This window comes from Saccostrea cucullata, unplaced genomic scaffold, assembly GCF_032062105.1.
Source record: "Saccostrea cucullata isolate Sc308-1 unplaced genomic scaffold, CSIRO_AGI_Scuc_v1 ctg1647, whole genome shotgun sequence".
NCBI lineage: Eukaryota > Metazoa > Mollusca > Bivalvia > Ostreida > Ostreidae > Saccostrea > Saccostrea cuccullata.
The window spans coordinates 5,759-20,117 of NW_026939001.1; the positions used below are offsets into that span (position 1 = coordinate 5,759).

General features: G+C 33.5%; 1 protein-coding gene across 1 annotated transcript in view; it reads left to right on the top strand.

Moving 5' to 3' along the window:
• Nucleotides 1-3,406: 3,406 nt before the first annotated feature.
• The window catches only part of LOC134252083 (uncharacterized), a 31,447-nt gene continuing 20,494 nt past the window's right edge, over nucleotides 3,407-14,359 (top strand). Inside the window, exons 1-2 of the mRNA XM_062734521.1 lie at nucleotides 3,407-3,779; nucleotides 11,257-11,580. Of these exons, the coding sequence (XP_062590505.1) occupies nucleotides 3,407-3,779; nucleotides 11,257-11,580 (697 nt within the window). The remainder of the gene's footprint in view (nucleotides 3,780-11,256; nucleotides 11,581-14,359) is intronic.

Below are 14,359 nucleotides of genomic sequence, written 5' to 3' on the forward strand. Positions count from 1 at the left end.
CCTAAAAATAGGTGTTACTTTTTGAAATCGAACTTTTCTGAAAAAAATTAAGCTTCAACAAACCCGTCCATTTAAATCACACTGAAAGACGACAATAATGCACATGCTTCGTCTCGTAGTCGTTTGAGCGGTTGGTCTTGGACCAAACCTGCGCTATAGAGAAAGTTCGAATTATACCATACCTGAAGCTTTTTTTTTTTGTTGTTTTCAAATGTCTTAAAGACATGAGTGAAAAATAATTTTTTATTTAATTGTAAAAACAATGGTATACAGAATTTGATGTAAAATATGATATAAACCATAAAATTTTATAAAAAAATACTACTTTTAGAATATTGAGAAATGTCTTGTTTTTTAGAGTAGGGGATTGTCTTTGCCTTGTACACCCCCATTCTTTTATAATGCCCCCGTAAACGACGTTTCAGGGGTATATAGTTTTCGTCGTGTCCGTCCGTCTGTCTTCTGTCTGTCTTCTGTCTGTCTGTCTCCCTGTCTGTCTCTCTGTTTGTCCGCAAAAACTTTAACATTGCCTATAACTTTTGATTTAGTAGAGCTATGACATTTATATTTCACATGTGTATTTTTTGTGACAAGAACTTTCTTTGGGTACCACCAAATTTGACCTTTCCCTTGGAGTTTGACTCACTTTAACCCAAAAATTCTAAACTTTTACTTTGGCCACATCTTTTGAATAGTATCAACCAGGGCATTTACACTTCACTTATGTATTTTTGTGGCAAGACCTTTTATGGGATAACGACAACATCGATCTTGATTTCATTGTTAGATAGCCTTTGACATCTTTAGCCAGTATAGTTTTTTTTCATATATGTGTCGATTTTACTTGTCACATTGCAAAAAAGTGGAAAAATTAAAGAATTGTTGTCATCATTTCGTAAATTCTATGGTCGATACAATGACCTTGTCAGCAAATACAATTTATCATTGAATGAAATGCTGACTGACGTTTTTTATACCAATTGTTATTCCATTATTTATACACTGAATTGACCACGGATTTTTTCCGTTATATCCTGATTATGACAACGAGCAAACGGCGGGTGTGACCGGTCGGCAGGGGATGCTCACTCCTCCATCGCACCTGATCCCACCTCTGATGTTTCGGGGGTCCGTGTTTTCTCTGCTCTTATTTTGTATATTTGAGATTGAATACTGTTCGTTATTTCCATATCCTTCCTGTCACTCGCTTTCGGTGTCTTTGTGGGTGGGATGTCATTTTTATGACATATTGTGTCAAATCTTGTCAAAGGTAATGAACATGTCAGATATGGAAGTCCTATCTCTTCTCAAGCTTGTTAACAAAGATAATCTTTCATTCTTTTATTAAACCCTTGGCATGGTTCATACCTTTTGCAAGGTCTTTGTTTTGAAATCTATTTTCCTAAGGAAGTATTCGCTTTGACAAAAGAATTGACCTATAGGAGAGTACAATTCCCCGGAAAAAGTGACATTTCAATATTAATCTTTATTTGTTGTTTTTTTACCGTATATATATCTTTTTTTATTTATTTGTATTTTATACCTAAAGTTTATTATTCCCAACTTTACAATAAACCTCCACAGTTGGCTAAACACAATTTTGTCCGCTAAGCATTGATTTTTGCATGAAATTTGGCCGAGAAGTCCTTCAGATCAGGCCTACCTTTAAATAGAATTGTGATATTTTGATGGGATATGATGTAAGGAATGATTTAAGATAGGATTTTTTAGGGCACCCCTGCCCTATGGTCGAAGTTCACGAAAACCCTACAAAAAAAATATAGAAACCTGATTTCCAAAATCTGCTTCAAATTTTTACTAAATATTTTTATAGAAGGTCTAGCTCATATGATATATGCATGAATTTATACACCGTGAATTGATTCTTTTTAAAATGGCGGGTTCGAATCCATCTGGCACCACACTTTTAAAGTTTTAAATTTCACCTTTTCAAAGACTATTTTCATTGTTTTTTTCAAATAGACTTGTGTATTTTCCTTCAATTATCTATCCCTTATGTATGTCCATTCTCGATACAAGAAAAACTAAAGAGATGTCAAATCGTAACAATCAAATGTTCAGTTGGCATTCAGGCGGAACAAATATCAGTATAAGCACACTTTCTCCGAGGACAAGAATAACTCACTCTGTGTTACTCTATACAGGTATTTTTGGCAGCATTGAGCAGCGATGAATGTCAATTGTATATATTCCTTAGAATTTAATCACATTGGTTTTGGCTACATATATCAGTAACTGTACTCACTTAGATTTCATTTAGGCCCATAAAATTTGCACACCTTAATGACATGTTTTATTATATCCATAGATAAATAGCCTAGACACAAATATAGAATTACAGAGACAGTAAACATTACCATTATGCACAATGAGTAGTAAAGACAAATTTCAAGTATACATTTGGAGATAACAAATTCAGAAGGTCAATGAAAGGGTATCTTCTACATCTACTCACTGAAATAACGATTTAGAAAAAAAATGTTAAATGTATTCAGCCTAATGTCATTAATCGGAACGGAAATTGACAAGCTTTTAATGGAGAATAAAACCAAGCCCGGTTCTATAGGTCAGATATATATTTAAAATGAAGTGATCCTTTAAACTGTCATCATATCATATTTAGAATGACTTGTTTTCATACTTGATAAATAATTCCATTGTTTTAACACTGATTTGATTATTCCGTGTATCTTTGATCTCTTTAAAGGGTTTACGGTGGATGTGATCGGTCCACAGGGGATGCTTACTCCTTCTGGGTACCAGATCCTTGTGTTTTCGGGGTATGTGTTTTTTGCATTCTTCACAAATTTGCATTGCTTATAGATTTGTCTTGGGATCGACCACTGTTCGCCATTTTCACCTTTTAGATTTGTTTGAGGAATGTATTTTTATGACTGATAATACCAAGTTATGTCTGGATAACAGAGAATTCTTTCTATCCTCAGAAGGAGTAAGCACTTATGAAACTTATTGGAGCCAATGGTTTGGCTGTTTCAAAGGCTTGTTTTTTTGTTTTGTATATTTTTTTTAGATGGATCACAGTCATTCACAGATTGTCTTCTTTACCTTATTTAGACTTTTTATGTCATCAATTGTAAACTTTTCGGTGAATCAAGCGGTACCTTTTGTTTATTTTTATTAAATGATGGACTTTGTTTTTGCTGATTTATTTAGGGATGCTCACTCTTTCATGGCACCTGATCCCACCTCTGATGTTTCGGAGGTCCGTGTTTGCTATGCTTTTTTTTTTTATATTGTTTAATGGACGTTGAGATTAAATACTGTTCGTTATTTCCATATCCTTCATTGATTAGTTGGTTGACCATCAGTAAAAAACAATAAAACAAAATCTGTTTTTTGTCTTCAGCTAACAACCTTTCCCAGTATGGAAAGTGAATTGGTATTCCACAGTGGAGAGGAAAGTGGTGGTTCAGGAAAAGAGGTTATCTTGTCAACACATTACATAAGGAGGAACTATAAATTTCTGAAAAAACAAATGGAACCAGATAACTTAGTAGACTATCTAGTACAGCACAAGATTTTGACAGAAGAAGAGGATTCGCGTCTCATTGGAAAAAAACTACCTCGAGCAAAAAAATGCGACTTTGTTTTACGTAAATTGCTACGACATCCAGGTCATTTAACAGAATTAACAACAATGATAAAACGCTATTCCAAAGAGAAAAGATTTCATTGTTTTCTTTCTCTTCCACGTTCTGAAACAACCGCAAATGAAAATGTTAACACTGTTGAAAACGGTAAGATCATCCTTCATTGTTGTATTAACTAATTTTCTTATTACTTTTTTATCTTTTCAAATTTACCTTTTAAGGATATACTTACACTTGCAAATGTTTTCCTTACTTAAAATTGTTAGTTATCTCTATGTGTTTCATTTGAGTCAGTCGTTTTTGGTCAAGAGGTCACACGCTAATGATTACATTGACCAACTGACTAATTGGTCACTTCTTTTACTACGTACGTTAACAAAACATACAGAAATCAAATAGAAGTGTTGAAACACAAGACCGGATTAAAAAAATCGTTCACAAAATGAATTCTGTTTAAAAAAATTATTTTTGATTTGCAAAATATCTCTTTATTCATATGCAATGTATGTACCCGTCTGCCTCCCCCAAATCATAACATAAAATCATTAAGGCTGAATTTAGCAATTTTGACCTCTATAATGACGACCCGGTGATGTACCTTTTTGACATAAATATGATGGCTTTATCCTATCCCCTCTATGGCCCCAGCCATAGAGGTCGGGAAGGAGCTTAAGATGTCGGGTATGGAGGGGCCTCCTAGGATTCAAGTCAATGTCTGAGGAGATTTGAGGACTCTAGACCATCCATCTCAACAAAAAGAAATAGACTACTCAATGGGGAGTGAAACTCTTAGAAGGTACAGGACCTCTGAATATTACTTTAAATAAGAATTATAAACAAATTAAGTCAATGTAATTTAAACAATGTCGGAATCCATATATCTTTGTAAAAAAGGCAAATGTATATGCTACAGGATAACAATGCAATCTCCAGCACAAAGGCATACCATATTTTTATATGTTTTTTATGTGTTATATGTTATAGTTTTAACAGCTTTGTTTGTTTATTGTTAAACTTTCGTCTCGAGAATTTTTTCGTTCATATGGGGACGCCACCACTGGATAAAGAGCTATTAGATATGCCAGTTAAAGCCATTTTCATCTTAAAATAACAGCAACCTGACAATGATATATTAGATATTAGGTACTTATGTGGTTTTTCAAAAAAAACTCTTAGAAACTTTTGTAAAGGATAAAATTAAGAATAACAAAAAATATTTGCACTGGAGAAGTCGTTGGATTTACATTTTCTATGATTCCTTGGCATCACTAGGAATTATAAACGATTAAGACATTGATTTTTGAATGAATTTTAAAATGTTATTTCTTCACTGAACTGAAATTTTTTGTAGCATCGCATATTTTGCACGATTTTTAAAAAAAAAAAATAGGCAGATTAGTCAGCACAGTAATTAAGATTAAATCAAATTACCTGTTTTTAATATAGTCCATTTCTTTTCCTGCTTTGAATATAGTCCATTTCTTTTCAGACTTCACAAGATATATATTATTACATACATATAGATGTAAAGAAGCAATTACTGGACGATGATTTTCCCCATGAAAAGGTGTAAAAAATATATTTTTGGTCAAATTGACTGATTTTTCCATTAAAGGTAAACATATGTTGTTTTTCTTTAGAGAAAGTGTAAACTGCTTTTATATCCTGGTGAGCCTGAGATTAATGATACCACAGACTATGACACATCTGTTTCATACTTGGATATTTTACTTAAAAAAGACGTTAATGGTAAACTAAAAAACCAAGCTATATGATAAATGTGATTACTTTAATTTGTCTATCGTCAACTTCCCTTACTCTGTTACTTAAGCAGCAATATACCTTCATCACCTGCATACGGAGTATATATATCTCAATTGATTCGATACGCAAGAGCATGCTATAGATATGAACAATTTCTAAAACGAAATAAATTAATGACAAGCAAGTTGCTGAAACAAAAATCTCAGATGTCCCCTTTAAAGTCATCATTTCGTAAATTCTATGTTCAATACAATGACCTTGTCAGCAAATACAGTTTATCATTGACACAAATGCTGACTGACGCTTTTCATACTTATTGTTAGCCCATTATTTATACACTGAATTGACGACGGATTTTTCCGTAATTTCCCGACAAAGAGACAAGCACACGGCGGGGGTGACCGGTCGCCAGGGGATACTCACTCCTCCATGGCACCTGATCCCAGTTCTGATGTTTTGGAGGTCCGTGTTTGGTCTGCTCCTATTTTGTTTTATGGACTTTTATCTTGAATACTGTTCGTTATCTCCATATGTTTCATTGTTACAATTTGGAATTTCTCGTACTATTTTTTAGAACAATGTTGAACAATTAAATCCTTATAATCTTCACTCGGAAGGTAACATAGAGTTGATTGTTCAATTTCCCTTCGTTATCTTCACTTTTATATATAAACATAGACTGGATTATAAAGTCGTTGTTTTGTTAATTGAAGTAACAGCTGGGATTTATGTAAGGGTTAATGTACGAGTAGCGCTCCATTCCTTAAAAGTAATGGACCGAGGCCCCGAAGGGGCCGAGGCCCATTACTTTTAAGGAATGGAGCGCTACAAGTATTTTAACCCGCGTAAAATCCGCCTTTTTGAATGCTTGCTTTTATTGTTTGTTAATACATAATAAAGAATATTTATATGATACATTGTAAATAGTTTTTATATATTAGTAGTATTATTTATATATAATATAGAAAGAAAAACTAAAAAGACTGTACTGAAGTTAATCTGAACACACGTTTCTCAACAGCCTCGATAGCTCAGTGAAATGAGCATCGGACTGCCATGGTGAAGGTACAGTTTACCGGGTTCGATTCTCTTCGTGGGTGCTAATTTTCTTAATGTGAAACTAATCATTACAGTTTTCTTAAACTCTTCTCTAAAATTTTCTAAGTTCTTTCCTTGGTAGAGGCACGGAAAGGAGAAAAGAACATAAATTCCGTTTTCAATGTAATTTGCAACTCTCCATTCCTTATAAATAATGGAGCGCTCAAACAAAATAATGACGTCACAGGTGGATTTTACTGACTGTTCGTTTACATTTCACATCCAATATAATCTATAATTATATGTTTATCAATGTCTTCGAAATAATGTTCGTTTTCTTCATATCCTTCTTGTGAGTGATTCTTCACGTTTTTGATTGTATTTCAATTTGCAAAGCATTCATGGTAAAACATCAGCTAATACTTACCTTTTTGTATGAAATCATGTTTTTTACGGTCAATTTTCTTTCCCTTCAGGGATATTTTTAAATGATCTTTTTTTTAATTTTAGATGTCATCAAACTGGATCACTCAAAGACTCAAAATACAGAAGGTAGGATTTATCCTTTATGAATTTGGAGTAAGTGTCAGTTATTGCCCTTTGAAACCATAGTCTTGCTATAAGTATTTGAAGCAAGATATATATTCATGAAAGGGGAGCTGATGAGATTGTATTTTTTTTATTTTCAGCCATGCTTTAGGTCAAGATATGTTGAGGTTATTTTTAATACTTATTTCTTATCTTCTAATTTTTTGTGGAATAGTAACACCTATGCTTGGCACTCAGGACCATTGAGCAGTTAGGGTTCTTTTTTGTGTCAACACCTACTGCGACAATGGACCAAGGTCTCCTCAGAAGGAGAGGTCTCCACGTCCCGCAGAAGATTCGAACCCAGAACGTAAGGATCAGCTCTTTACTTCGTGACTTTAGAGAAGACGCTGCAACCACTGCATTTAAATGGGTGATTCAAAAATATAATAAATTTTGTATCTAACAAATATAAAGAAATACTATTAACTATTTAAAATGCATTTTAATTTTAAAATCAATATTCTATGTAAATAATAAACATACAAACTAAGCAACAGACGAGTGCATATGAAAATATATCTTTAAAATGAAATCAATATAATCAAAATCAATGTTTTGAATATTTTTGCTTTACAATTTATAGATTGACATGAGATCATTCAAGATTTTTCTCAATTTCCAACTGTCACTTCTGAGATCCTTTCTGAAAAATTGAGGAAATGTCATTGCAAATCCATACTCAAATCAACTTCAAAAAGAATGGCGGATTGAAGGGTTGCTCAAGCAGGGAACTGTCACAAGAATAGCTTCAAACCTGTATGCAATCAAATTGAATCAACCGACACCCTCAGGTTTTGGAGCATCGTTAGATATTGTTTGTGACAAGAAATGTAAAACAACAAATTATAGTTTATCCATGACGAAAACAATAGTTACAAACCATAGAGCAGTTATTTTTCCTGAAGACCTTAAACGTACATCTACTTATTTTTTTCTGCCCCACGTTCACCAGTTCTCCTTCGTCAATGCAATTATTCATTCCATTTTGTTCAACAATGCTTAGATTTTCACGATCAGTGAAAGGTGGATTTGTTTTAGTTTCACAAGGAAAGTTAGCATTTCAAAACATTTCTCCGAAGTTATAAATATAAATCATTCAGCTTTTGATGCTAGTTCTTCAGTGAGCACCAAACATTCGTCTCGATTTCTCTGTTTTCAATCACTGTGTTTTTAACTTGTGACCTTTTCACTAATGATATTCCGCGAAGTTCTCTTCGATTTTTGTTCAAAATAAACATTAATTCTCCAATTTTCCCCCAGAGTTCGTTTACTCACAAACCTCTGTAGATGAGGCCTCGACGGGGAGTACTAGTATGATTAATTCTCTTCATTTGAGAATATTATGTTCACCTAACATTATATAAATGGTGCCTATTTTGGAGGGTAACAGTTGAAATTGGCACCCCTCGGAAAACCATTGTCAATTGATGCGACAGCGGAGGATGACAATGGTTTTCCGAGGGTGCCAATTTTAACTGTTACCCTCCAAAACAGGCATCATTTATTTTATTATACTGAATGTCTTCTTGATTTAGGTTGTCAGCAAAAAAACAAGTATATACTGACAAAAAGTCAGAGATACTCAAGCTGTAGAAAATGAAAATCAACTAAGAAAAGTCATTAATATCCTAAAATGGTATAATGTGGGCTATTGAGTTCAATCTTCTATTGAATTATATACATGTACATGAAACAAAATTTATATAATGAAGTTAATTAGAATAAATATAATTTATCGTACTATACGATGAATTTACGTTACTCACTTTCAGGAATATTTTATAGAGTATACTAGACGTTTCTTGAATTAATAAAATATTTTTTATGTAGACATTTCATATACTTCAAACTATACGCTTTTTTAATTTTGCTTAATGACGTACATAAAAACATTTTATAAACATCAATCTAAATAGCTTGTTGCAAGTCGGAAGAAAAGTTTTTCAAAGTGGAGGGGGGGGTCTCAGGGCTCCAAAAAGCCACGTAATTACCGGTATACGGGTACATCTAACTGTGCGGCATGTACAGTACATATTCCGTTCGAATCCAAAAGAAGTTATTTAGGTTCCGTTACCAAAGCTGAAGAAAGTACGATTTTTTAAAATAAAAAAAACGTATGAGGGAGAAATTAACATTAATTTTGCGCTATTATTTTACTGTCACTCAAAGTGCACATCATTTTCAGGCCCGTTATAGGCAATTTCAGTTTGGGGGTACAGCCATACATTTTTTTGCTACGCATTGTAAAACTTTGACAGATCTATAATAATGTATCTTAGTGTAGTCTACTTGTGAAGTTATGCCAAATTATATTGAAATCAGACCAACACTGCGAGAATAAGCGTTTCGAAAATTTGTTAAGAGAAGGACAATTAGAAATGGGGTAACCTGCGTCACCTTTCAGAGTAACCAGTGGACTCGTCCAAGGATGCTTTGTCGGCGACTGTAAAAAGTACCTGAGATTCCTACGCAAATGAAAGCGCGAAATCTCTGTATAGAAACTGTTGCAGCTGCGACGCTTCACTCATTGTTCATACGCTGTAGAATAGAATCCGACTTTTAACACTTAATATTTTTGAATATACAGACGTTTTCAACATAAGCTTCATTTTTGTTTCTAGAAATATGTTTATCTACAAATATAATATAATTTCGTGTTTTTAAACTGAGTAAATCGATGACCTAGCATCGTTTTAGATAACTCAAGCCCCTCTAGGGCTTGAGTAAAAATCGTCGATCGTCTTTACGTTCACGTTTAGAAAGCTTTCAAACTCCCCGGTACTTCGAAAAAGATTTATATACCTCTTTATTGTTAATTTGATACTCTAAGAGTCCTTTATTATCTAAAGGTTCGTTATTTCTGTACTCTCAAGCATGTTTCGTCTGTCGTTTTTTGTTTTCAAGTAAGCTACTTCGGAGACAAGCTTTTATTGACGTCAAGTTTATTCCGGTTCTTTCAAAGGCGCAACTAACGTTTTGAGAATTCCACGGTGAACCGTAGGCGCATAGTTTCCACCCATGTAGCAATACCGTTGTGTTACCCATTGCCACGTGTGTTGCTACGGCTGAGGGTAATAGAACGTATTGTTAACTGCGTCTTAACCAATCAGATTGAAGTATTTAACATGAAAGTATAATAAAATATTTTGTTATATGTTTGGTCGAAAAACATTTTTTTTTAATGTAATAATAGTATTACCCGCTGAATAATGAAGCCACGCTCTCCAGTTTAGCAACAGTCAACAGTGCTTGACGACGGGTGATATTCAAAGAAAGATATAGAGACAACGAACAGTATACAGTCTCAAAGTTCATAAACAATACAAAATAAAAGCAGAGCAAACACGAACCTCCGAAACATCAGAGGTGGGATCAGGTGCCATGGAGGAGCGAGCATTCCCTGCCTACCGGTCACACCCAACGTGTGTTCCTTGTCATGATCAGGAAATAACGGAAAAAATCCGTCGTCAATTAAGTGTATAAAAAATTGACTAACAATTGGTATGTCAGTCAGCATTTGACTCAGTGATAAACTGTATTTGCTGACATGGTCATTGTATTGACCATGTAACAAAAAATAGTGACTGCGCAGTATTTATGCGCGCACGGTTCACTGTTATACGTATTTGTACAAAACATTCAGTATCATGGATGCGCCTTGGTTGACAATGGTTTTCTTGGGGTGAAAAATTTCAATGTTTCACATAATAACATGCAAAATTTATATAATACTTTTACACAGTGTTGATTAAATTGATGCAACATGTTTGAACTAGTTTGTCTTGAGTCAATTTAACTAATACGCTTATTTAGTTTAAAACAATGGAATGTTTTAAACGCATTTTAGGGCAACCATTTGCAAAAAGTGTAAGTATTAGATTTCTTTTCTATTTTTTTTTTTTTGATTTGGAGGGGGGATGTACATGGTAAATTTTACATATGTCCTGAGGTCTTAAATGGATAATATCTTCCGTGACCATTCCGTATTTTCTTACAAATAAAACTTAAAAAACGATACCTTATTTCTTAAATAGCATGTTGAATTTGTTATTAGATGTTTAAATTCTAATAGAATTAAATGAAAATAAATTTATCTACTCAGAGTTTGGGCCTCATTTTCTAAAAGAGGAACATCAAGTACATTAAATACGATATTAAATGTTTTGAAGTAAAACCTAAACCTGGCTACATCGATCTTTAAATCTAATTAAGTCTTTTTTTTCATTTTAAGTTCCAAGCTCCACATGTTTGAACGAAGTTTTGAGAAGAAACAGGCATGAGCTTATGAACGAAATTATGTCGAGGATATCGGATAGAAGTGACAGCATTGTTGACGATTTCTTAGAGGAAGATGTTCTATCTGTGGATGACCATGAAGAAGTATCGGCAGAGATAAAGAAATCCAAGGTGGCCAATTTTCTTCTCGACAGCGTAAGCAATCAATTACCAGGGTCATACCTTAAATTGCTTTCCATTCTGAAAATGCATGAACTGAACGATCTTACAAGCCGTCTTTTGAATGACATTGACAAGACTGCCTTGAGGGAGAAACTAGGTGAGAAATCGTTCTGTAGCTTTTCTTTTTCTTTAGGGGAAAACAAAGCTGATGAAATCTTACGGAGGTATTCTTTGATAAAAATGAACAACATGCATTCTACGTATATTTAAGAAGCTAGTTTAATTTTTGGTGAATCATTATTAGGTCTTTCCACCTTTCTGTCGAAAGACCTATTGATTTTCTTCTGTTTCTTATTAGGTCTTTCCACCTTTCTGTGGAAAGACCTCTTGAAATGCTTCTGTTTATTATTATTTTATTTCTGGAGATGTTTTGAAACCGTTAGACTTATCGAAAAACTTTATAGTTTATGATATTGGATATTAAAAGTTATTCCGAAAAATGACCCCCCATGTTTGAACTTTGACCGCTTTTGAAGTTATTGCCCCTTTCGCAAGAAATGCTTGTTATCGCTACTCCTTCGAAACCATAAACCGTAGAAATATGAAACCTTCACTAAAGTCTTCGACTCATTGAGAGGACTCTTCAATCTATTCATTGCGAAAGTATTCGGTGACTTCTTCAATGAGTTATTGCCCCTGAAACTTTTTGAATTGTACAAATAATTAAAATTTTTCAAAACGAAAAGTGATAGAGACATAGGACCAACTGCATAAGATTCATTGAGTTTTGAGCTTAAAATTCATGTAAAGGTCAAAGGTCAAGGTCATTCCAAAATTGAGAAATTAAGCTCTTTTTATATCTTTTTTGTCTCTTAACATATACAAACTGTCTTAGCATCATTAATATGTACTCTAAAAACTATTTTAAAGATTCAATTTGTATTCCGTAAGATTGACTCTATAAAAAGTTATCTCCCTTTGTGCGGAAAACCTTGTTATCGCTACTACTGCGAAACCATAAACAGTACAAATATGAAACCTTCACTAAATTCTTCGACTAATTGAGAGGATTCTGGAATCTATTCATTGCGAAAGCCTTCGGTGACTTCTTCAATGAGTTATTGCCCCTGAAACTTTTTGATTTTTGGAAATTATTAAAAATTTTCAAAACGAGAAGTGATAGAGACATGGGACCAACTGCATAAGATTCATTGAGCTTTGAGCTTAAAATTCATGTAAAGGTCAAAGGTCAAGGTCATTCCAAAATTGAGAAATTGAGCTCTTTTTATATCTTTTTTGTCTCTTAACATATACAAACTGGCTTAGCATCATTAATATGTACTCTTAAAACTATTTTAAAGATTCAATTTGTATTCCGTAAGATTGTCTCTATAAAAAGTTATCGCCCTTTGTGCAGAAAACCTTGTTATGGCTACTACTGCGAAACCATAAACCGTACAAATATGAAACCTTCACTAAAGTCTTCGACTAATTGAGAGGATTCTGGAATCTATTCATTGCAAAAGTCTTTGTTGACTTCTTCAATGAGTTATTGCCCCTGAATCTTTTTGAATTTTAGAAATAATTAAAAATTTTCAAAACGAGAAGTGATAGAGACATGGGACCAACTGCATAAGATTTATTGACCTTTGAGCTTAAAATTCATGTAAAGGTCAAAGGTCAAGGTCATTCCAAAACTGAGAAATTTAGCTCTCTTTATATCTCTTTTGTCTTTCAACATATGCTTAAAGTCTATGCAACATTAATATGTACTTTTAAAACTGTGTCATAGATTTCATTCTCGTCCCCTAATATTGAACCTATTCAAAATTATTGCCCCTTGTACAAAAAACATTTTTATTGATATAGCTCCAAAACCGTAAACTGCAAAGACATGAAACCTTCTCTATGGACTTGAGGCAAAACTTTTATGTTCAAGTGCAAAAGGATCTGGTGACTCCTTGAGTGAGTTACTGCCCTTAAATGCTTTTGTGCTTACTATTAAACCTTATAACTTTAAAACTATAAGTTATAGAGACATTGGGTTAATTACAATGTGACCCTTGACCTTTGACCTTGAATATGACTTGAAGGTCAAAGGTCAAGGTTACCTAAAAAAAAAATTTATTTTTATTTTTTTTTTCTTTTAAGCCATTTCTGGTTTCTTTTTTATGAAATTTAATTTTAAACAGATACATATTAAATGAAATTGAAATTTAAAATGTGGAAAGACCTCTTATTGTTCTGTGAACAATAAGTCTCCTAGTTATTAGGTCTTTCCACCTTTCCGTGGAAAGACCTATTGGTATTCTTCTGTTTCTTATTAGGTCTTTCCAGCTTTCTCTGGAAAGACCTATTGATATTCTTCTGTTTCTTTTTTTCCTTTTTCTTTATTATTTTTCCGCCGTGTGATTTTTTGTTTCAAGATTTATCAAAAAGATTTTCAGTCGATAAAAATGTACTCCGTAAAAGATTTTTGCAGTTGACCCTGCGTATATGAACTTTGACCCCTTTCGGAGTTACGACCCCTTTCGCAATAAAAGCTTGTTATCGCTACTCCTCCGAAACCATAAACCACAGAGATTCCAAACCTTTATTAATGTTTACGACTGATTTAGTAGACTCTCCAATCAAACATTGCGAAAGGATTCATAAACTCCTATAATGAATTATTGCCCCTGAATGTTTGCGATGTTTACAAATATCAAGAATTTTTCTAAAACGACAAGGCGTAGAGACATGGGGCCAACTGCAAAAGATTTCTTGACCTTTGACCTTAAAATCTAGGTCAAGGTCAAAGGTCAAGGTCATTCAAAATAGGTAAAATTCAGCATTTTTTATAGCTCTTCTGTTCTTTACCAAATTCTAAACTTCTTTGCATCTTTAGTATGTACTCTTAAAACCATTTCAGAGATTCCATGCTTGTCCCCTAAGAT